Genomic DNA, 25,644 nt, shown 5'->3' on the forward strand with positions numbered 1-25,644 from the left:
TTTTTTACTTATATTTTTAATCTTTAATATAAATTTTCTACTAATTGTGTTTTTTTTTCAGCAAGAGTTCAACTGGAATTCCGATGAGACGCTCTTTATCTATCACCACTTCGTCCATAAAGTAATGGACAACTATGAGAAGCAGATCCACGAGTGGAAGAAGAAGTGGAAAATCAATAAGGTTCGATTTAATTTATTAAACCATTTTTAATTTATTAAACTATTTTTTAATTTATTAAACTTTTTCTTTTTTTTTTATTAAAGGTCCCAAAGTCGATGAACGACACGGTCTGGAAGGAGTTGTGTGCGCATTGGGATAAGGAAGAGACGAAAGAAACTTCTTCCACCAACTCCACCAACCGCAGGAGCGACCGTAAAGGGAAGGACATCTACAAGCATAACTTGGGTGCTCAATCTATTGCCACTCTCGGAGATCGCATGGTAAGTTCAACCGCTTTTTCTTCAATTATTTGAGTTTCAGAATTTAAATTTATTGTGCATTTCTTCTAATTTCTAATGTTTCTTTAATTTATGTTTTTTTCAAGGCGGAAGAAAATGATGGCGAGCCGGTTGATGATCTCGCCCTAATGAGGAGGGCGTATACCAACAAGAAGACCGGCCAGATTGATGACGGTCTTGTGAGGGACGTGGTCGACCTGGTCCAAACTCAGGTGGTAGACGAAGTGTCTCAGCTTCAAACCGAGGATGACGCTTCGACGGCTTCGACCAACTTGTCCCGGTTTCGAATCAACGAAATCGTTGAATCCGTAAGTTCTTTGTTTTTAAAAGTTCAATTCATTTATTTCTTGGTTTAAATTTCTAAATTTGGCTTTTTTCTATTCAGTCGGTTCCAAAGAAGAAGGGACGTTTGGTCGGTTTGGGTCGTCGCACCCGGTCGGTTCCCCCTTCTTCTGCACCACCGCCCTTTGTTGATCCAGAAGTACTTACGGCCCAGTTGAAGGACAAAGATGATCGTATATCTTTGTTGGAGACCCAGATGGCGGCTCAACAGGCGGGCTATGAGGCACAGAGGAGGCTGAACCAGCAAATGATGGAGATGATGCAGAGGATGTACCCGAACGAGGTGTTCCCGGACGTGCCAGACCCGTAGTTTTTTTTTTCCACAAACTCCGAATGTTTTATTTTTATTTGTGAAACTTTGAATATTAATTAATATGATTTCAATTTTACTTTTAATTTCATATTTTCGAATTTAAATTTCAGAAATTTTATTTTTTTAAAAAAATTAATATTTTTTACATTCCGAGGAAATTAATTATATTTTTCACTAGATCGATCGATGCGTTTTTGAACAAAAAAGCATCGATCGTTGCGTTTTTTAAAAAACGTTCGGGCTATACCGAGGGACAGGTTCCTCTGTTTATTCCGAGGAACCAGTTCCATCGGTATATTCCGAGGAATAAACCGAGGAAAAGGTCCGTCGGTATACTCCTATCGATCGATGTATATATGTCCAAACACGCATCGATCGATGAACTTCCGAGGAATTATACCGACGAAGTTCTCCCTCGGTATATTCCGAGGACATTTCCGACAAACTAGTGATCCTCAGAATTTCCTCGAAAATTTATTTCCTCGGAATTCCGTCGGAAAATTCCGAGGGATTTCTGAGGAAAAAAGAAATTCCGAGGAATTATTTCCGACGGCGTGTTTCGTCGGTATGTCGTCGGAATAACGTTATTCCGACGAAATTCCGACGATTTTTTCCCTCAGAATCCTTGATGTTTTCTTGTAGTGTACACCAAATTTCTATGGACCATATTTTGGTGATCTTGGAGGCTCGGGATCAAATCTACCTGACTATTAATATCAGTGTATGGATTATAATTTGTGTAATATTTATGTGTGTAATATTTGTTGTAAAATATTTAGTCTTGTACTTTTGATCTTTAGTTTGTAATATATTGTTCAATGTAATATAATTGTTGTGAGAAATAATAATTATATTTTAAGTAATATTATATTTTATTACTTTAATTTTAATTTTAACATATTATATATCTTATCCATTAATATATATATAATATAATTAAATATTTAAGTGAAATATAGTTATGACTTATGAGGATTAAAGTGATAAAAAATTAATACTAGTTCACATATACGTGAGTTAAAAATTTATAAGGACTAAACTGAAAAATAAATAGTATTTTGAGGGCTTGAATAGTGAAACTTTAAATTTGAAGTTTTACTATTTAGACCCTCAAAATTTTAGGATTTTAGAGTCTATCGGTGACTCAAAAACTTAAAAATTTGAAGGTTCGAAGGCCTATTGGAGATGCTGGAGTAGCGCACGCTTTGCCTTTGGGGTTACGCGTTTATCGAGTTCACTCACTTTTTAACCAACCACTCCTTTGCAGCCTTTTTACACTAAACTTTTCTCTGTTATACTCTTCTCTTGTCCATATTCCACACACCTCTTATTTTAACTTCCGAATGTTTCATTGATATTATTGATGTTATATATGATTACGACTAACTAAATAGGAGTACTACATACATCGATAGAAGATATATCCCTTGTTTCCAAAAAACAAAAGGTTAACCAGGTAGACATCTGCAGTATACTAGTGTATATTTTTGGTGTTACATTCTATATTAGATATTATCACATCAGATACTATATGCATGTCCAATATTAGTGAGTTTTGGTTAGTACCGATTCTTACATTATCATAACAAAATCCATAATCACCGCCCAAATATCATATACGCTCCTAACAAAACACACATATAAAAATGAGTTTCAAATCTGTAAGTGAAGGGTTAAATTAAGATTTGGACTATATTTGAATATCCTAATTGTTCCGGAGTCATTCTGTACAGGTCTACGATGGGGTTTTTGGGTTCTTGGATCCAAAATAATGGTCTTAGACGAGACGGAAATTGTCGTGTAGAGATGGAATAAAAAGCTGACGCAGAAGAATAGTTTTATCGCAAAGGCCGATAAACATAAAAGTGCAAGTTTGAAAAAAGTGAGAGTTTCAACTTTCTGCATTTATTACAACTACACGTACAATTCTTGTCGACCTACTGTTTCTACGCGATGACAACTTTGCCCTTTAATTGCTTTAAATACCACTTTTTCATACGAATTCTGGACAGATGAGAAAAACTTTCTTCAAGATTACTTAGACTATCTTCAACCCATCCATATTTTCTATCTTATATTTTCCTCTAAATAGAAATTTTTTATTATAAATATGAAAATAATCTAATGTATACCTCTATTATAGAATTCATCTATTTATATGAAAAAAAATAGAGATATATTATTTTCACTTCTAAATATAGAGGTAAAAATCAATTTTTTTCTATATTTTTCTCAAAAATAGAAGAATTCTATTATAGAAACATACACACATACACACATTGGAGCATTTTCACCTCTATGACAGAAATCTCTATTTTAGAAAAAATTATAGAGATATGTATGTTGGAAATGATCTTATAAAACTTATTATAGGTAGTCGTAGAAGTTAGACAGCGCATTTCAGTTTTCCATTTGTGCAAAGTTATTCGATTGATGAATTCACCAAAGTACAGATGAACATCATATTACTAATACTAACCAAAAAAAAATACTAACAAAATATAGATTAAAAAACAATAGATCAACGTTAAACCGAATCATAAATTATTCAAAATAAAGTTCTTGTTTTGTTATTTTACTTTTTTCCCTCTTATAGTGTTTTTGGTGTATTATTTCTCCAAAAATATATTTACAATATCTAAACTTTTTACCAAAAAATAATATTTCGAGAGTTAATAATTGCGGTGTCAAAATAAATCTATCAAATTTTCAACTGAGGTGAACTAAAAAAAATCCGATTGAGCTTTTGGTTATCATTTCATGAAGTTAACCATATCTTGAGAAATTTCAATAAGATTTATCGACCACAGACAAAAAAAATTGAATTTTTTTGTTTTGTTCAGCTATTTTAGACATTTTGGAGTCCATAGGAACATTACACCTAACAAAAAAAAGTCCCCACGTTTACATAGTTAAAGAATAATAACATCGCTGTTCCAAACCCCATTGTTCTTCCACGATGGTGGCATAAACCCCTCTATTTTCTGTGACAAAACATATTCGTTCAAAAAGCCTGCAAATATCTAATTATAAAATGATGATTTCATCTTTTGTTTTTGTAACACTGATGATTTCATCTTTATTTCTTTATAAGCGAGGAAATGCTAACGTTAATAAGAGGCACTGTAAGTTGTTACCTGCTTTATAATGTTACTGAATTAAAAAATTGTGTCAGTGACGTTATAAGATATCCCCTCAAGTGGAGTAAGAAGTCTAATCCCCTGATTTTGAGGCTGCTTAATTAGGAAGGGTGAGAAAATTCATTTAAAGATTGACTCCAGATAAGGAAGACTACGTACAGTCTTTGTCAAAAATGTATTTGTCAAATACATGATACCCGCGCAAGGCGCAACAAATACGAAACATGTCTGATTACTACTGATGAACATATAGAGTCAAAATTGCTAACGAGAAGATTGACTAACCTGATATTATGATTGTAAATCCCAATTTTAAATATAAGCTAATTAAACCCATTAATGGCTCACTTTTCTTTTGTACAAATTCTTGGTGTACTTTGAGTGATTCAAGTGTCACATGATACCACGCTTATTTGTTTCAAAACATCCTTAATTGCAATATTTTATGCATTTCTTACGATCAATATTTTTTATAGTAATTAATTAGACTAATCTATTGGATTACGTATTAGAGAGCCGAGTCGAACTTTATTGCCAAATGCAGAGTGCTATAAGCAAAACGTATTTGATTCAATTCAAAATAACGAATTGAAAACAAGTTGAATCATTTTTTTGGACGCGGTTTCGAAACTTTGACGCTAAGAAAATGTGAATATGTATGTACATGATGACTACATGTCCACCTTTCCTTCTCAAGGCGACGGTCCACAACAATTTGGCAGACTTCCAATTTCCATGTCTATCACTGTATGCCTCTTTTTCTTTTGGCAGCCACTAATATTACTTTTCTTTTGGGGGTCAAAACCAGTTATATATGCGAATCTACACTTTTATATGATATTCACTAATATCCAATTTATTTGAAAGACACCAAAAATTGTTTATGGTGTGAAAATGATGCACAACCAATAACAAGAATGATTTTGATAAGAAAATTGTTTTATTAGAATATTGAAAATAGTAATGCTGGTTTAAGATCTATTATATTAAAACAGCAGTGTGACCCATTGATATAGGTTCAGTCCAACAACAATTTTTTCCAACCTATTTAAAAAATAATAATAAACCAACTCTTTTATAACTACATCTAAATCTACATATTTCTTCCTCTTACGTGACCTCTTCATTTTTTCCTATATTCTAGGAACCCTCAAAACTTCTTTTTTTGATAACTATCATCTATGAGAACTTATAATTTATTTATTTCATTTTAAAATTGTTTTGTTTAATTAACCAATGCAAATTTTGTAAAAATTATATTTTATTCTCAGCGTAGAGATCTTTGATGGGGGTGGTTCGTCGTGACTTCTTTCTACTCAGTTAAAAACGCAGAATGTTGAAAAAATTATGTATAGTGTTAGTTTGTGTAAAATCTTTTTTGTTCTTAATTGTTTGTGGTTTTCTTTGTAAATTTAAGAACTATAAAGAAAAAATGATGAGAAAACTAAAAAGAATAAAGAAAGATGGGCTGAATTAAGTTTACATGGAGAGAGAAAAAAGAAAACTTTTTAATGATTTGACTTTTCTATTTTCTTTTAATGCGAACATCATAATGAAAAATATATATTCTCTACGTTTCATTTTATTTGTCGTTTTAAGTTTATACATACAGATTAAAGAAACATATGATTTTGTATATTTCTAAAATAAAAACACGATTACCTATACACCTAATCATATTTCAACCAATAGAAAAATAAAGTGAAGAATCTTATTTATAAATTTTGCATTGAAACTGTAAAACAACACTAATTTGAAACGAAAATTTTTCCTTGCAACGATAATTAAATCAAAACGGAAAGAGTATAAATTGACCTAAAGTTGGACAAATTTTTGGCTGTTTAGCGAACCCAGCTTCATATTTCATTAAATAATGAATAGCTTTTCACTGGCTCATTTAATCAACACATGTTACATTGGAAGCAAATGATATAAATCCACTTCGCAAACCCGGTAAAATTAAAATTATTTTTGTTACATAATCAAAAATCCAAACAATAAATGTATAGATGTAATAAAGTACAAAAAATGAAACTTGCAATTTATAGAAATAAAAAGTTTTTAAAAATAATAAAATAGGTTTTCAAAACTAAAAAATACGCATTTTTATTATAAAAGAATAAACTTTCTTAATACTTACACAAGAATTTGGCATAATAATTAAATTAAATTTATAAAACAGTTTTAAAAAAAATTAAAATGTTAAAAATGAAATTAATACACTGACCCTAAACGTATACAATTAATATACTTACAATGTGTATATATATATATATATTTAACAGAATAAATTAAAATTATTTTTTTTTTACATTTTTCAAAAAAATGTTCGTTCTTTGGAGCGGGTTGGGACGGGTTGGATTTAATATTGGTTTTCGAATATAAAATTTTAAAAATTATCCGGGTATATAGTTCATGTCTAATTGAGTACAAGACTTGATTTTCCGGTCGATTCCAAAAAAAACATTTATACAAATATTTTTGACTAATTATGTTAGGTAACTATTAAGAAAATTTAATATGTTACAGGAATAAAGTTTAAAAATAATTTCTGAAATACATATAGCACAGTGTATAGTTATGCAACTTGACATATTTAATACTTCTACCAAAATTTAAATTAAATTAATTTAAGATTAAACACAAATAGGATTACAAAAAAACACAAATATGATTAAAACATAAATATAAAAATTAAATGTTTCAAAAAAAATTAGAACAAAAATATACCCGCCCTTCTAAGGGCGGGTCAAAATCTAGTTCAAAACTTAAAATAATTCATTGCAAAATCAGATAGGTTATTGTTTTCCTGTTCTATAAATATCCAACCAATACGAAGGGGATATAAAAAGTGATTTGATAATTATCCGATGTGTAGTTGAAACATCTCCGCAAATTTGAATTTTAGTTTGGTTTTTAAATTTGTTTTAAAAGTTTTAGATATATAAAAGTATACAAATTTTAAACCAACTTGTTTTTGATCGGTTTCTTCAGTTATGCGGGGTTGGGTCCATTTCGTTTATTCGGATTTCTTATATAGTTAATTAACTAATTGAATTCTTTTCAAGGTGAGAAGTAAATTATGAGAATTAAGTGTAGGCCCTTTACACCACTAGTGGGCTATAAAACCATGCACCCAAAGCTATTATGGGCTTTAGTTAGTTAAGACATGGATCCAAAAACCCGCTCCATATTACTTCTGTTGAATTGAAGACGCCAACACCATGTAATCAATTGAATATACTTTTTTCTTCTTTTCGTCTACTCACTTAGGTTCAAATGTTTTGATGATTTTTGCTTTTTAACGAATCATTTTCACAGGCTGCCTCTCTTGTCTTTGGTAGTGACAGTTTATCAAATGAGATATAAAGTGAAACTTGGTTAGGGTTTAGGTAATCTCACAAATTATCTCTCTCAGCTCTAGGAAGTTTTTTTTTTAACACACTCTCAACTTATGATATCTAGACTCTTGCTAGATTTTGTCTGAAAATCAGACGTGGTTGTACTTGTGGTAATGTTTTTGACAGTTAAAAAGAGAAAATCATTTCTAGACTCTAGTAAACTTAAAAAGTGGTTATGTTGCACACCGTTGATAAGATGCAATAAATATCTGGATATGACAGCTTCGCGATCCAACAATACCAGTAAGTAAGACAATAATAATCATAAATATGCACATATGTCATCCTGACCCAGCCCACTGATATATTGATTGTCCTTTTTACCCTTTTACATTCACAACGTGCGACAAGTACCTCGCATTTAATACACTGCTTTATAGTACAAAATTACAAACCATATATCAAATCTGCCGTTCATAAGATCTTAAAAGTTATTAGGGCAATAATGTTAAAAACAAAATTGAGGATTAACTCATAAAACAATGGTGGAAGCACTATGGCCCAGTGGTCAAAATTTAAAGGCTTCTACACCCATATCTGGGGTTCGAACCCCAAACAACGCAATTTCTACGGAAAGAAGTCTGAGCTTCAATTCCCGGAAAAAACGAATTATGCAGAAAATTAGAGAAAATGCTTATAAGAGATCTTCAGCATGGCGTAAGGAGTACCGTCAGAAATGGATCTTATAGGGCTATTCAAGGTGATGCAGTCATGCGTGAATCTTCACAAGACAGTTAGAATTCTCGACTGTAATATCGTCTATGTAATGTTTCTAATATCATAATTAACCAGATAAAAAAAAACTCATAAAAAAAAAAAGAAACATCTTGTTATTGTATTGACTCTAGTAATGTTATGTAAACTCAGTCTAAAATTTCAAAAATGCTCGCAAGAAAGGAAAAAAATCAAGTAAACTTTATAAAGCTTTAAGTGGCAGTTATGTAAATGTGTACTCCCCATGTGGGCATTTTCTAGTTACAGTTTAGAAAACTCATAAATAAAGCTTTTCGGGGAAATCTACTAAACACATGCACATCGCATCGAACATACAGATTAGCTCTGTCTTCGAAACACTTAAATTTTTTAAAACAAATTAAAAAAAAAAAAGCTTTTGAATTGTCTCGGGAACAAAACTCAAGTCTTCGAAGTTCGATCAAGTTTCAGTTTTTTTTTTTATATTAATTTTAATCTGTTGTTCCCTAACGAATTTGATCACCGGAGATATATGGAGGAGACACCGAGGTCCGTCGGCGAGGCGTCGACGACTAACTTCGTGGTTGCACGACCGTCTGCGAAGACTGATGACGCGGTGACGATGAGAGGCTGCGGTTTCGGTAACTTCGGTGTAGACAGAGAGGAGCTTCGTCGGAGGATAGTGATGCCTGAGTATCTCCGCCTCGCCATGCAAGATTGCATCAAGAGGAAAGACTCCACCGCGGTTCCGGACCATTTGGTACTTCCCGGCGCCGCCGCCGCCACGGAGGAGTTAGCTCATCATGCACCGATGGTTGTGTTTATTAATCCTAAAAGCGGAGGTCGTCATGGACCTGTTCTTAAAGAGAGGCTTCAACAGTTGATGAGCGAAGAACAGGTCACTGTTATTCTTTTTGTATATCAGAAATTAAAGATCGTAACTTTTGAACTGACTTTACTTCAACTTTGCGTTTAGATTGATGTTATTTGAAATGAACTTAGTTCATTGTTCTGGGTCATTACTTCTTTTCTTTATTTATGTGAAGAGGATCTCAAATCTTGATTTGGGTTTAGATTGTGAATGAATCACTCTGATCTAAATTATATGGTACAAGTAGGTTTAGTGTTCTGTCATGATCAAATCTTCTCTCTTTCTCTGATTCTAATCAGTTGAGCTTATTATACACTGTTTTGGCTTAAAAGATTCTGATTCCTGTGTCAAAAAGTTTCCTGGTACTTGAAAAAGGTTAAAACTTTTCTTGTCTTGTAATAGAAAAGACAGAAACTTTGTAGTTTTATTGTTGTTGATGTTTGAAGGGTAGAATAATTTGGTGAAGTTTTTTTTTTCTTTTGCTTTTCTGATTATTGTACTTGCTTTGTGAGCTCATTGTGGTTATACAATTACAGGTATTTGATCTCACAGAAGTGAAACCACATGAATTTGTAAGGTACGGCTTGGCCTGTTTGGAGACGATTGCAGCGAAAGGAGATGAATGCGCAAGAGAATGCAGAGAAAGGATGCGCATCATGGTGAGTAATATATATACACATCTTTTGTGACCATATTCAGCAATTGGAATCGGATTTGTTAAGTTAGTGGTTATAATGATGATGATAGGTGGCAGGTGGTGATGGTACAGTTGGTTGGGTACTTGGTTGTGTCGGTGAGCTTCACAAAGAAGGAAAATCACATATTCCTCCCGTTGGTGTCATTCCTCTCGGTACAGGAAACGACCTCTCTAGGAGTTTTAATTGGGTGAGTCTAATAACGTTTCTCTTAGGTAATGCTTTTGAACAACTGTTTCTCACTCTTTATCTCTCTTTAGGGTGGTGCATTTCCTTTTGCTTGGAGATCTGCTATGAAGAGAACACTACATCGAGCAACTCTAGGCCCCGTTGCTAAATTAGATAGCTGGAGTATTGTAGTGTCGATGCCATCTGGAGAAGTCGTGGATCCTCCTTATTCTTTGAAACCTTCAGAGGAAACTGCACTTGACCAGGCTTTGGATGCTGATAAGGATGTACCTCCTAAAGCAAAGTCCTACGAAGGAGTGTTCTACAACTACTTCAGCATAGGTAACTTACTCTTTTCAGTATCACTGTACACATTTTATCTTTTTTGAGGTAACACTTGTATTGTTTTGTTAAGGTATGGATGCTCAAGTTGCATATGGATTCCACCATCTTCGCAATGAGAAACCGTATCTTGCTCAAGGTCCCGTTACAAATAAGGTTGTTTATATATATTGAAACTTGAACTTTGTCCGTGTTGCACTGGTTTGGGGTTTGTAATGAGATTATGAATCACACTGCAGATTATTTACTCAAGTTACAGTTGCACTCAAGGTTGGTTTTGCACACCTTGTGTCAGCAATCCGGGGTTAAGGTTAGTATTTCCAGTGAAGAGTTCTTATGAGTTTACTCATCTATCTTTTGTTGTGTTGACATGTTGTGGTAAGATGTATTTTGTAGGGGACTAAGAAACATAATGAAAATCCATATTAAAAAGGCAAATTGCTCCGAGTGGGAAGAGATCCTGATTCCTAAAAGGTACAAATAGTTTAATTACATACAATGGTTAAAAACATTATCATTCACTTTTAAAATCTCTCTGTTTTGGGTTTGTGTATAGCGTGAGATCCATTGTGGTATTGAATCTTGATAACTATGGAAGTGGAAGACATCCATGGGGTAGTCTGAAACCAAACTATCTAGAGAAGGTAATGTTTTTCTAAAATAAATTCAGTACACTAATGTTTTGTTTCTTTGCTTGCTCTTCAAGCTTCAACAAAATAGGTTTTCTTTTTCTTGTTCACAGAGAGGATTTGTGGAGGCGCATTGTGATGACGGGCTGATCGAGATTTTTGGTTTGAAGCAAGGTTGGCATGCGTCTTTTGTAATGGCTCAAATCATCACGGCTAAGCACATTGCTCAGGTACAGAAAACACTCTACCCTCGGTCCTGTCCCCGGTTTAGCCTCGGTTTCATCTTGACCGGTTTTATCAATATTTTCAGGCGGCTGCGATTAGGTTTGAACTAAGAGGAGGTGACTGGAAAGATGCGTTTTTGCAAATGGATGGTGAGCCATGGAAGCAACCGATGAAAACTGATTATTCTACTTTTGTGGAGATCAAAAAGGTTCCTTTTCAGTCGCTAATGATCAATGGTGAATGATCTAAGCCATTTTCCAGAGGTTTGATGAGATGATGCGATAAAAAAAAGAGGAGCCTGATTCTATTTGTATTTTAATTAATTAGTCAAAATAGCCATATATTTGTAGAAGAGATTATACTTTATGATGAAGTTTCAGTATCTATTCAAAAAAAGTCAAGATTCAAGCAATCATTTGAAGGTGGTCTTGTCTTGAAATCTTGTAAACTCGTATGTTTCATTTTTTTTTTTTGTAAACTGCTTGCTTAAATTAAAAGAAAGAAAATAAAAATTTACTAAAGCCCATAGACTTTAGTTTTTTCTGGAGCCATTAAACACATATCAGAATGGTTAAACCCATGTTAGTTAAGCCCAGGAAGTGAAAAAAAAAGTCCTTTGTGATTAAGAAAAAGAGTACGATGGGAGTGGGAGCGACGATCGGGAGGAATAGATCATCGCCGGAATCAACCAAATCGAAACCAGCTCTGCAGCATGGTGGAGGAGCGATTCGGGTTAGAGTCTCTAAAGCTATTGATCTTGCTCCTGAGTTGTCTATCCAATAGTTTGAAGATCTGATCCACGGTCCTGAAAGTATTTGTATGTTGGCGAGCGTTGCGTTCAGTCCAAAGCCAATACAAGGTCGCCTGCCACGCTAGGAGAGTTAGGATTTGCTGAGGAGTCTGAGTTGAGAGCGAGATCATTTGGTCCAGAGTAGCTTGCCAATCCCTTTGAGGAAGTAGTTGGAGTCTTCTAGCTATGATTTGCCACAAGTCATAGCTGTAGTTACATGTGAAGAACAGATGATCTCGAGACTCTTGATTCGAATTGCAGAGGAGACATCGATCATCGACCTGAATTCCCCAATTTATCAGCCTATCCCGAGTTGGTATTCGGTTCAGTACTACCAGCCAAGCATGAAAGTTATGGCGTGGAATGGCTCGAGAGATCCAAACTGCCTTATGCCAAAAGACATCTGGTCTCGGTTCACAAAGGTAATCATATAACTGACCTGTCTTGTAAGTTGTGTAAACTTGGCCATTGATCTCCCATTCGTAATAGTCCTGAGTTGGCGCTAGCTGAATCGTTGTTAGGGAGGAATACAGCTCGACCTGCGCCTCCGAACGAGCTGGTGGGAGACTCCAAGTGCCATCTACGAGCAGTGAGGAGACAATAGCATGTAGAGGTATCCCCATCCTCGAGTTAGTTGCTGATAAGTAAGTTCTGAGATCACCAAATGGTGTCCAATTGTCTGACCAAAATCTTGTTGTTTCTCCATTTTGCAGCCTCAACTTCATCAACAGAAACACAACACTCTTAAGCTTGAGAAGCTTGTTTACGAGCCAGGAGTAGGATTGCCGGGTTGGTGTTGTCCAGTAGTTATAAACCTAGCCTTTGAGTATTACTTCCTTGAACCATTGGACCCAAACCGATTCCGGCCTGAAGAAGAGGAGCCAGAGTAGACGAAGAGTGCATGCCTTGTTCTAGGTTTGTAAGTCTTTAACTCCAAGACCACCTTGCCTTGTTGTCAATACCACTGTTTCCCAAGAGACTCTAGCAGATTTGTGACCTTCTATGCTACCTTTCCACAGGAAAATGCTACAAAGAGAGTTGATACGCTTGATGCACGCCTTCGGGAGGATGAATGCAGGGCACCAGAAGGTTGTGATACCTGCTATTATCGTTTTGATGAGGAGAAGCCTTCCTGAAAAGGAGAGAGACTTCACTGACCAGGAAGAGAGCCGAGCTTTGATTTGATGAAGCAGAGGCTCACAGTTGGTTAGCGTCAGTTTCCTTGAGTTCAACGGAACTCCTAAGTAGCGGAACTGGAGAGATCCTTGAGACATGCCAGTAGAAGCTTTGATCGTGTCTATTTCCCCTGATGACAAGCCTGAGGCATAGAAGCTAGTCTTTTGCATACTGACAGCCAAGCCTGACCGTAATTCAAACTCTTTTAAAGACTTGTAGCACCTGTTGGACAGAGTCAATTGAGCCATCTATAAAGATGAGGAGATCATCAGCAAAAGAGAGGTGGGTGAGTTTAGTAGTTGAGCAGTTCATGTGATACTTGAATCTATTTTGTCTAGCCGCTCTGTTAAGCATATGTGACAAGCAATTCATAGCCATGACAAATAGATAAGGAGAGAGAGGGTCTCCTTGTCTGAGCCCTCTTTTACCTTTGAAAAACCCATGAACTGAGCCATTATAACCAACCATATAACTTGATGTGCAGACACAAGCTCTGATCTGGCGGATAAAGTGTGTTGGAAGTTGAAGTCCTTCAAGGCAAGCGAACAAGAATTCCCAAGATAAGGTATCAAAAGCCTTAGCAATGTCTACTTTGATGGTAATCCTCTTAGTGCCTTGATTTTTATGATAGTCGTTGATCAGTTCGCCTGCTAGAGTAGTGTTCTCAACTAAGAGCCTTCCTTTTACTAATGTTGTTTGACTAGGGAAGATTAGCGCATATAGCAGTGGCTTCACCTCTTGACTAGGAGTCTAGATATAACTTTGTAGATCGTGTTGAGGCAAGAGATAGGTCTGAAATCGCTAATCTTTGTTGCACCAGGGAACTTAGGTACTAAGGAAAGGATGGTAGCATTTGTAGTAGCCGGGAGGAAGTTGGTTGCGAAGAAGTTTCTGATGGCTGAGACTGCGACAGACGATTTCTGTCTGAAGAACATCTCCTCTATTTCTCGCAGAAAATTTCATTTTTGATGGAGGTCTCTTTCAGCTTGGAATGTAGTGGGATTGGGATCTTGAAGAGCTTGTACCTGCGCAATTTGCAACAAACTGTTAGTCTCACTAACTCTCTCTTGAATTTTGGAATAGTTGTCTTTATTTAGAAGTTTAAGATCACTCTTGATTAGTTTAAGCTTCCAGCACAGCTGTGAGAGAGTTTGGCAAGTGTTTCTAGTGTGAATCCATGCATCTTTAAGTAGCTCAGCAAACCCAGGGTGTTTAGTGAGGTAGTTTTGGAATTTATAGGGTTGAGTACCAGCTGAAGGGAGGGTAAAAGACAGGTCAAGGATACACGGTGAGTGGTCAGAGAATAGGGGAGGGAGGAAGGTGGACATGGCATGGGGATAAGAGGCAACAAAGTTACTGTTCATTAGTAGTCTATCAAGCTTCTTAGTAATGGGATTTGATGGTTGGGAGTTGATCCAAGTATGAGAAGGACCAATGTAGCGCAAGTCAAAGAGCCCTAGCTAAGTGAAACAGTCACGGAGTTGATACATTTGAGAATCAGGAACAACCACACTTGGATCAGAACGCTCCATAGGATGGATGATTTTGTTGAGATCTCCTCCTAATACCCAATTATTTTTTTCCAGATCGAGTGTAGACTGAAGTTGGATGAGTTCAGTCCATAAATCAATACGCTCCGAGCTCCGATTGGAGGCATAGATAGCTGAGTATTAGACTGGTCGCTGGTTGGAAAAGGAGATCAAGCAGGTGATACACTGCCGACTCTGTGATAGAATTTGGACATTTAGGGAATCTCTCCAGATAATGATGATACGACCGTCGGGGTCAGAAAGATGATTAGAAAAAAACTTCCAGTTAAGGCAGATTGAAGATAAGATAGGGCTAAAAAAAGGCTGCTTAATATGTGTTTCAAGAATGGCTCCGAAGACAAGTTTGTTTATATTAAGCCAAGATACAAAAGGTCTATGTTTTGCCGGGTCATTTAGACCTCGAACATTCCAAAAAAAGAGTTTAACACTCATTGAGAAGAGCAAAGAGAATCCTCCAAAGGAATGGAAGAACCTCTAGAAACAAAAAGATTAGTTTTTGAGAAAAAGAGATCGGATCAGGAGGGTTGGAAAAGGGAGGATCAAAAAGGGCCAAAGTCTGAGAGAAGGGGTTTGGGTTGGAGGATAAAGGCGGAGAGAGAGAGTAGGAGAGGAGCGGGATCTTTTTAAAGATGGTCTAGTGGTTGGCTCGGGTGTTAAAATGGAGGTAAGGTTTTCTGGAAACTGGCGGGTGTTAGAGGGATTTAAAACAAGGCAGTTCAGTGACAGGGTTGAGGGGTTCATTGGGTTTTGAGGTGGGTGAGGAGGATGAGTGGTGATGGGTAAAGAGGGTGTAGGAGTTTGGGCGATGGAGGCTGTAAGACCCGATCCCGGCCGACTAGGCCGCGGTCGATGCCTCACGTCGCTCAGTCCATACCCAGACCGAACCTCTAAAAATTTTGCCCTTTATTTAAAATATCGCCCATTGGCGAGGGCTAGCTCAGATCCTAGCTCAAGACTACCTTAGTCATTCCCTAGCTAGATCAATACAACACATACGCAACGGAATAATATCTACTTAACCATTCTATCTAGATCTATGCAACATTGCTAGATCATACTTTTGCCACATCCACGGAGCTTGTTAGCTCATCGGCCCAGCTACACTAGCTGAATGAACTCATAAACCAGCTGATCGAGCTGCGAGGTAGCCTTTCCCAGCTCCCCGTCCACTCGTCCAACTCCCTTATACCTTCATAAACTCTTCTCTTGGGTACTTAGTCATTCAGCCAACCATCCCCACAGACATAAGTAACCCTTGAGAAGTCTTCAAACAGCTAAGGACATGCATCTGGCCCTTACCGGCTCATGCACTGTCCCACATCCTTTTTGCCTTATCAACTTATGATACCAAGTCCAGCTCATGGACTAACAATGCCCATCAGATCCTGGGTCAATGAACCAACCACCCCACATGACTCAGAACTGATGAGTCTTCATACTTCCTAATCAGTCATGGAACCATGTCCCACTGAACCTGATTAGGGTTGCTCTTACCACCGGTGCATCCTTTGATCAATCAGATCAGACACCTTGATCCATCATCCAAGGATCAGGTCGTCTATCCTTGCCCATGATCATATCACACACGGCCTGCCTTACCAACACCAAGGTTGATAACCAGCAATTCCTTATGATCAATATCATAAGTGACAATATGTTCTAGCACACAAACATATGATCAGATATCCTAACACAAGGATCTGACCCCAATATGCCCTCAGGTGCAATTTCGACCGCAAGCAAACCTGCTCCAAAAACATAGCCAATGCTTTGCACGTAGCTTACCAACCCAAGGTTGATAACTAACATTCCTTATGATCAATAATCATAAGTGACAAACATTTCACAATACACAAGCATATGATCCGATAACCTAACACAAGGATCTATCATTGCATGGCTGGTTCCATAACTAACCGATCATTTTCTCATTAAACCCAAATCTGGCCGATTTCAAATGTGATCCAAAAATCAATTAAAATTCATGACAATTCATGATAAATCATAACTAAGAGAATGGTCCAATCGGATTTCCCAGAACCGGCCTCCAGCCCCTAGATCTCAGCCAAGATCAACCAAACCGGCCCGAGGGACCATCTCTAAATCAATCCCTAAAAACTCATTAGGATTCATGATAATTCATGATAAATCTTAACTAAGAGAATGGTCAAGTCAGAATTCCAAGAACCGATCTCGATCCTATAGATCTTGACCTAGAACAGCCCCACCGGCCACCTTGACCATCTCGAAATCAATTAGATAAAAATCCCCAAATACCATGATAATTCATGATAATTCACCACTAAGAGGATTCCAAAGTCAGATCGCCATAAATCCATCAGGAAGTAGGAGATCCGACTTAGCTGCCAAACCAAGGCCATGGAGGGTTCTTCTGAACCGGCCAAGCCATGGTTCAGTGTCATCAAGTCTGATCCAACAGACTACACCATAATCATTCATAATATATATATTCCTCAAGGACGTACCATACTTGGCCATGATCAATTCCACAGTCAACAGCATTGTAATTCAAAAGGTAATCATAAAACCGGTTACCTTATTCATGATCTGATTAGATCATGTGCCTTCCCTTATCATGGACGGCCATGCTCCTCCAGGGCACGCCTCCATCATTGTCCTATCACATACCTCCAGTATTGATAAGATCTATTCAAGGGTCGCACCAACTTCCCATCCATGGAACTTCCATGAAACCAGTTTCTACACTGCATCCGCCTTCAAGGCTGTCTTGGCCTGTAAGAGTGGAGTCTGGCCTTCTCCCTTCTCTCCTGGTTAATTGCGTGTGTTCCCAAGACACAGAGGAAGCCCAGGATGTGATCATCCATGATCAAACATCCTCACAGGGTCGTCCATCACTTCCCCCTTCAGTGCCCATGAAACTGCCTTTCTACACACATCTGCCCTTAAGGCTGTTCATGCCATTGAGAGTGGAGTCCGGCCTTCTCCCTTCCCTCCTGACCATTTGAGTGTGTTCCCAGGGCACAGAGGAAGCCTAGGACATGATCATCCATGATCAATCACCATCAAAGGGTCGATCTCAACTCCCCTTGTGATTGCCCACAAAACTGCCTCTTTGCTGCCTTCACACCACTCTTGATCTTGGATGGAGCAATCCGACTCTCTCTCTCTTTTTCTCTGGTTTTCTTTGTGTTTCAGGGTGTAGAAGGAAGCCCCTGGTGTGCCTGCAAAGGCACGGACTTGCCTGCCTTTTATAGAAGAAGGGGTGGTTACTTTTTGGTGGTTACTTTTTAACCATTCCATCCCTTCGGTTTCAATCCTGGCCATTGATTTAAATCAATGGTCCAGATCACACCCTTTCGCCTCTGGCAGTTACCACACGCCCTGGAACTGCCAATCCACTCCTGGACAAGGCCAAACAAGGCCCAGACTGATTGCCCACGCCCCTGGCTCAATCCCAAGAGCCCACCAGCCCATCGGCACACACGGGTCACCCACATGGCCCGGCCACTGTCCAGACCCGGCCCAACTGCCCATGACTTGAACACTCAGTCCAGCTGAGTTGAGCTGATCCCCAGCTGTCCCAGCTGAGTGAGCTAGTCCATCTAGCTCAGGGAGCTGACACACTCTTCAGTGAGCTACACTGAGCTGCACTACACTTCACCTAGCTGGTCGAGCTTGCTTACTGCATCGCCCAGCTGTTATACACTGTGTCCAGCTTGTTTCCTTTATCTTCTTCAATCCTTCTAAGTCCCTTGGTCAATTTCCAGACCTAGACTTAGTTTTCCCATGATCCATTCTGATCACTCACTTCATCGAGCTTCACCTGGATCTTGTCCAGCTACCAGCTCGCTTGTCCAGCTCCTTTGAGCTTGTCTCCTTCTTGGATTAGCTATGCCTTAGCTTCCTGATGCCCTTAACCTTACTTCCAGGCTATGACACGCTTGTCTTTGGGCCATATGACCATACTGGTGCATTTCCACGCACCGCAGTCCGTCCGGACGATCCTATCCAGAATCGGGGACATGACAAGTCTCCCCCACTTACGAAGGATTCGTCCTCGAATCCAGTGGTGTTAACCTCTTGTCTCATGACAAAGGTTCCATACGAACTCCTTTATACCCGGAACATGGAGCATGCTCAATTGGTTCTTTCTAACCAATTCGTTGCATCTCCCACCTTGTTCCTTCTCACTGACCACGTCCTGGTCATCATATACACAACAAGTCTCCCCCACTTGATAGATATTTAACCCAAAATCTTATCAAGTGGTCCATCAAGCACCCATACAAAGACATGACTTGTGTCACTGACCCAACTCTCCAGGTTGGGGTCCTGGTAGACACCAAGTCTCTTACTCTCTGACCCTAGTCCATGACTAGATCATCTTCAGTCCCTAAAAACTTACTGCATACCCGAGTCTTAGTAGATTTACCCAATCTCCAAGCCACTCAATGTATCAGTCAAGTCTTAATGAACTCGTTCCAATCTTTAGGCCGCTTGTTGTACCACAAGTCCTAACAGATTGTTTTGTTTCCTTATGTCCTTCCCGGACACTAAGGTTTATGATTTCCAGCCTAATCGTACTGGATCATCCCTTAACCGACCACAGCCTTTTCTAGCTTGGCCATATTGCGATCTTAGTCCCTACTAGACTAAACCACCTTAACTTTACTTCTGTCCATCACTGGACTTTGTCATATTTCGATCCTGGTCCATTTAGGACGTGATCATATTCCGGTCCTGGTCCACTCAAGGACTCGACCGTGCATTCCGACCATAGGTCCATCTCCGAGTAGGTCGTGTCCTGATCCTCGTCCCTTACCGGACTTGATCATATTACGGTTCTGGTCCACTCAGGGACTCAACCGTCTCAATCAATACACAGCCTGAAGCTACCATCTTTCTGTTTCACAAAAAGAACTGGTGCTCCCCAAGGCAATACACTAGGGCATATGAACCCCTTCTCAAGCAACTCCTCAAGTTGCTTCTTCAGCTCTGCCATCTGAGCTGGTGCCATTCTATATGGACTTTTAGATAATGGGGCCGTTCCAGGTTCCAATTCAATGATGAATGGGTCAGCCCTATCAGGGGGAATGCCCTGTAGTGCCCCAAACACATTCTGAAATTCCCGAACCAACGGTATACCCTCTGGGTCACAGGCCCCTACAACCTCATCAGTGTAAATGGTAGCCAAAAGGCCTCACAACCATTTCCAAGCATCCGTTCTATTGGACTGCTGAAACCACCAAACTACAAGAGGTTGGCTTGATTCCTTGGTACTTAATCGGGGTCCAAACTCGTTCTCAAGTTGCACCCTTCCCAGGTGACAATCTAGAGTTGCCCGATACTTTCCCAACCAGTCCATGCCCAAGATCACTCCATGATGCTTGAGGGGGACCACAATCAGATCTATAGGCATCGGCCTATCCAAGATCACCACAATCAGATCTATAGGCATCGGCCTATCCAAGATCACCACAATCAGATCTATAGGCATCGGCCTATCCAAGATCACCACAATCAGATCTATAGGCATCGGCCTATCCAAGATCACCACAATCAGATCTATAGGCATCGGCCTATCCAAGATCACCACCGATCATTAAGTACTTAGATGAGTAGGATCTCGGTTTGATCACACATTTGGAAAATGTCCCATACCATTCTCCAAAGCATCACACATTTGTGAACGTCCCATACCATTCACAAAAGTGTTTATAGTATACCTCAATCCTCATCATACTAAGATACTTAACATCGTGTTTCCAATTCCTCTTGGAATTGATCCATTCCATTCATTCAATCTTAAGGAATCCTACCTTGACTTACACTGAGTCCAAGCTGATCCATCTGATCACAAGCCCACTCATGTACTAGCCATGTAGCGTCTCCCTTAGACTAACATGAACATTGCATATGCTCACTTGTTTTGAACGGCCACCAAGGGATAACATTTACCTCCAAGAGAGTGCTGCACGTTTCTTTCAACCTAAGCCACTCTCTGGTCCATGTTACTTCCTTTGTCCAGGTCGTCCATACAAAGATCTTGCATTGCTCCATCATCCAATCCGTCCATTATTCCCAAATAACTAGATAAACTAACCTTTATGTTTTCAGGGTCTTGCCGTGGAAGAGTGTATCTTGGCTAAGCCGGCTCATCTTGGAACTTCCCCGTTCACAAGCATGAAACCCAAACTTACCTCAACTCTCACTTGGCTCACCACAACTAAGGTTCCAAGTCATCTCAGTTTTCAGAAATAATTTCGGTTTGGAACTCAACATCTTTGAGCACTGTCCGTAACAGGATCAAGCATGCTCTGATACCAACTTGTAAGACCCGATCCCGGCCGACTAGGCCGCGGTCGATGCCTCACGTCGCTCAGTCCATACCCAGACCGAACCTCTAAAAATTTTGCCCTTTATTTAAAATATCGCCCATTGGCGAGGGCTAACTCAGATCCTAGCTCAAGACTACCTTAGTCATTCCCTAGCTAGATCAATACAACACATACGCAGCGGAATAATATCTACTTAACCATTCTATCTAGATCTATGCAACATTGCTAGATCATACCTTTGCCACATCCACGGAGCTTGTTAGCTCATCGGCCCAGCTACACTAGCTGAATGAACTCATAAACCAGCTGATCGAGCTGCGAGGTAGCCTTGCCCAGCTCCCCGTCCACTCGTCCAACTCCCTTATACCTTCATAAACTCTTCTCTTGGGTACTTAGTCATTCAGCCAACCATCCCCACAGACATAAGTAACCCTTGAGAAGTCTTCAAACAGCTAAGGACATGCATCTGGCCCTTACCGGCTCATGCACTGTCCCACATCCTTTTTGCCTTATCAACTTATGATACCAAGTCCAGCTCATGGACTAACAATGCCCATCAGATCCTGAGTCAATCAACCAACCACCCCACATGACTCAGAACTGATGAGTCTTCACACTTCCTAATCAGTCATGGAACCATGTCCCACTGAACCTGATTAGTGTTGCTCTTACCACCGGTGCATCCTTTGATCAATCAGATCAGACACCTTGATCCATCATCCAAGGATCAGGTCGTCCATCCTTACCCATGATCAGATCACACACGGCCTGCCTTACCAACACCAAGGTTGATAACCAGCAATTCCTTATGATCAATATCATAAGTGACAATATGTTCCAGCACACAAACATATGATCAGATATCCTAACACAAGGATCTGACCCCAATATGCCCTCAGGTGCAATTTCGACCGCAAGCAAACCTGCTCCAAAAACATAGCCAATGCTTTGCACATAGCTTACCAACCCAAGGTTGATAACTAACATTCCTTATGATCAATAATCATAAGTGACAAACATTTCACAATACACAAGCATATGATCCGATAACCTAACACAAGGATCTATCATTGCATGGCTGGTTCCATAACTAACCGATCATTTTCTCATTAAACCCAAATCTGGCCGATTTCAAATGTGATCCAAAAATCAATTAAAATTCATGACAATTCATGATAAATCATAACTAAGAGAATGGTCCAATCGGATTTCCCAGAACCGGCCTCCAGCCCCTAGATCTCGGCCAAGATCAACCAAACCGGCCCGAGGGACCATCTCTAAATCAATCCCTAAAAACTCATTAGGATTCATGATAATTCATGATAAATCTTAACTAAGAGAATGGTCAAGTCAGAATTCCAAGAACCGATCTCGATCCTATAGATCTTGACCTAGAACAGCCCCACCGGCCACCTTGACCATCTCGAAATCAATTAGATAAAAATCCCCAAATACCATGATAATTCATGATAATTCACCACTAAGAGGATTCCAAAGTCAGATCGCCATAAATCCATCAGGAAGTAGGAGATCCGACTTAGCTGCCAAACCAAGGCCATGGAGGGTTCTTCTGAACCGGCCAAGCCATGGTTCAGTGTCATCAAGTCTGATCCAACAGACTACACCATAATCATTCATAATATATATATTCCTCAAGGACGTGCCATACTTGGCCATGATCAATTCCACAGTCAACAGAATTGTAATTCAAAAGGTAATCATAAAACCGGTTACCTTATACATGATCTGATTAGATCATGTGCCTTCCCTTATCATGGACGGCCATGCTCCTCCAGGGCACGCCTCCATCATTGTCCTATCACATACCTCCAGTATTGATAAGATCTATTCAAGGGTCGCACCAACTTCCCATCCATGGAACTTCCATGAAACCAGTTTCTACACTGCATCCGCCTTCAAGGCTGTCTTGGCCTGTAAGAGTGGAGTCTGGCCTTCTCCCTTCTCTCCTGGTTAATTGCGTGTGTTCCCAAGACACAGAGGAAGCCCAGGATGTGATCATCCATGATCAAACATCCTCACAGGGTCGTCCATCACTTCCCCCTTCAGTGCCCATGAAACTGCCTTTCTACACACATCTGCCCTTAAGGCTGTTCATGCCATTGAGAGTGGAGTCCGGCCTTCTCCCTTCCCTCCTGACCATTTGAGTGTGTTCCCAGGGCACAGAGGAAGCCTAGGAAATGATCATCCAGGATCAATCACCATCAAAGGGTCGATCTCAACTCCCCTTGTGATTGCCCACAAAACTGCCTCTTTGCTGCCTTCACACCACTCTTGATCTTGGATGGAGCAATCCGACTCTCTCTCTCTTTTTCTCTGGTTTTCTTTGTGTTTCAGGGTGTAGAAGGAAGCCCCTGGTGTGCCTGCAAAGGCACGGACTTGCCTGACTTTTATAGAAGAAGGGGTGGTTACTTTTTAACCATTCCATCCCTTCGGTTTCAATCCTGGCCATTGAGTTAAATCAATGGTCCAGATCACACCCTTTCGCCTCTGGCAGTTACCACACGCCCTGGAACTGCCAATCCACTCCTGGACAAGGCCAAACAAGGCCCAGACTGATTGCCCACGCCCCTGGCTCAATCCCAAGAGCCCACCAGCCCATCGGCACACACGGGTCACCCACATGGCCCGGCCACTGTCCAGACCCGGCCCAACTGCCCATGACTTGAACACTCAGTCCAGCTGAGTTGAGCTGATCCCCAGCTGTCCCAGCTGAGTGAGCTAGTCCATCTAGCTCAGGGAGCTGACACACTCTTCAGTGAGCTACACTGAGCTGCACTACACTTCACCTAGCTGGTCGAGCTTGCTTACTGCATCGCCCAGCTGTTATACAGTATGTCCAGCTTGTTTCCTTTATCTTCTTCAATCCTTCTAAGTCCCTTGGTCAATTTCCAGACCTAGACTTAGTTTTCCCATGATCCATTCTGATCACTCACTTCATCGAGCTTCACCTGGATCTTGTCCAGCTACCAGCTCGCTTGTCCAGCTCCTTTGAGCTTGTCTCCTTCTTGGATTAGCTATGCCTTAGCTTCCTGATGCCCTTAACCTTACTTCCAGGCTATGACACGCTTGTCTTTGGGCCATATGACCATACTGGTGCATTTCCACGCACCGCAGTCCGTCCGGACGATCCTATCCAGAATCGGGGACATGACAGAGGCCATTTCCAAAACAAGGTTAGAAGGATGATAAGGCAAATCAGACTCTGCTATAGGTGGCGTCGACTGAGCAGTGATAGAAACAGTAGTTTGAGATACTGGTCGATATTTTTTACTTTTCTTAGTAGACTCCTTAGCCACAGTTTATTTTTTCTTTGCAGCTTCTGTTTCAGCAGGAGGAAGAGTATACAAAAGACAGTTTCTCACTATGTGGCCAAGCTCATGGCAATGAGAGCAGGTTGGAGGTACTCATGGGTAATGAACCGAGACCTCAACAACTTCACCATCTTCCTTTTCAAACTCAACGATAGAAGGTAGCGGTTTAGTTAGATCAACCTCCACCTTTACATGAGATAAGGTGAGACTTACTAAGTTCTTAGTGAAGTCATCAGTTTCTTTTGGTTCTCCAACTAAACCTGCAACTAAGCTCATGCCTTCATCGTGCCTCAGGTCCAACGGAACTCCGGTGAGGTGGGCCCAGATCTAGGTGGCCTTTAGCGGTGGAGTAGCTTTGGAATGGGCAAAGGACCACTGAGCAGTATGGAACATTGAATCACCTACATACCAGATGTTCTTTTCCAAGATCTTCTGCCTAAGGTACTCGCTTTGAATCCTAACAATAGCTGAGTGATTGAGAGGGTTGTTGTGTATTTCAAGACGCTTTCCTTTCCCCCACATGTGATTAAACACACTTTGAATCTGGTTGAAAGGTGGAGCTTTACCATTAAAGTAGCAAATGATAAAATCCTTGTGTAATTCTGCTTCTTTTTGTAACACAGAATCAAGGATTAGGACTCGAGGCCTTCCTGACGGAGCAACCAGAGCAAGACGACGAAGAGTATTGTTCTCGGAGAGATGGATTTTCTCAACTAAAGTTGGTGGAGAGGTCGTGGGAGAGGGTTTATTATGGGTAGGGTGTTGGCTAGTTTCAGGCTGTTTAGAGAGGTTATGGCTTGGTAACAGGGGAGTTGTGGAAGAGGCTTTATTAGTTTGGATAGGGGATGAGGATTGCAGAGGTAGTATTGTGAAATTAAGGTTAGGGTTTGGCTCAGTTCCAGATTGAGGAGCAGTGATTGTTCCAAAGCACAGATCTGGAACAGTTGTAGTAGAAATTGTAGGAGCATCTGCCACAAGCTCAGTTGAGGAGGTAGTTTCAGCAGATAGCTTTGTGAGCTCCTGCAGTAGAAGGTTGAGTTCCTTTACGTACTGTAGAAAGAACAATTACAGATTTGTAGTTGGAAGGTTTGAGAATAGTTTTGGCATCAGAAAGTGAAGGGAAATTGTGTGGTGAAAGGAGAGAAGAGGGATCAGGAGGGTCGGGGGGGGGGGGGGATGAGAGGTGGGTCTGGGGGTT

General features: G+C 39.8%; 2 protein-coding genes across 2 annotated transcripts; one reads left to right on the forward strand and one right to left on the reverse strand.

Moving 5' to 3' along the window:
- The first annotated feature begins 8,672 nt into the window (after positions 1–8,672).
- Positions 8,673–11,804, forward strand: LOC106388809 (diacylglycerol kinase 7). The gene is made up of 10 exons (XM_013828959.3): positions 8,673–9,246; positions 9,756–9,878; positions 9,967–10,104; positions 10,175–10,424; positions 10,498–10,580; positions 10,664–10,734; positions 10,821–10,898; positions 10,981–11,068; positions 11,167–11,283; positions 11,364–11,804. The coding sequence occupies exons 1-10, from the start codon at positions 8,881–8,883 to the stop codon at positions 11,520–11,522; spliced, it is 1,473 nt and encodes a 490-aa protein (XP_013684413.3). The 5' UTR covers positions 8,673–8,880; the 3' UTR covers positions 11,523–11,804.
- A 158-nt stretch (positions 11,805–11,962) lies between these two features.
- On the reverse strand, positions 11,963–12,691 carry LOC125580891. The gene has a single exon (XM_048746147.1). The coding sequence runs from the start codon at positions 12,689–12,691 to the stop codon at positions 11,963–11,965; it is 729 nt and encodes a 242-aa protein (XP_048602104.1).
- Between the last annotated feature and the right edge of the window lie 12,953 nt (positions 12,692–25,644).

Source organism: Brassica napus, chromosome C1 (assembly GCF_020379485.1).
Source record: "Brassica napus cultivar Da-Ae chromosome C1, Da-Ae, whole genome shotgun sequence".
NCBI classification, from domain to species: Eukaryota; Viridiplantae; Streptophyta; class Magnoliopsida; order Brassicales; family Brassicaceae; genus Brassica; species Brassica napus.

Bases quoted from the DNA above. Each gene is read 5' to 3' on its own strand.
- LOC106388809 (XM_013828959.3), top strand. From the start codon at position 8,881: ATGGAGGAGACACCGAGGTCCGTCGGCGAGGCGTCGACGACTAACTTC. The intron at 9,247-9,755 runs GTCACTGTTATT...ATACAATTACAG, and splicing joins AGTTGATGAGCGAAGAACAG to GTATTTGATCTCACAGAAGT. The intron at 11,069-11,166 runs GTAATGTTTTTC...TCTTGTTCACAG, and splicing joins AACCAAACTATCTAGAGAAG to AGAGGATTTGTGGAGGCGCA.
- LOC125580891 (XM_048746147.1), bottom strand. From the start codon at position 12,691: ATGGGGATACCTCTACATGCTATTGTCTCCTCACTGCTCGTAGATGGC.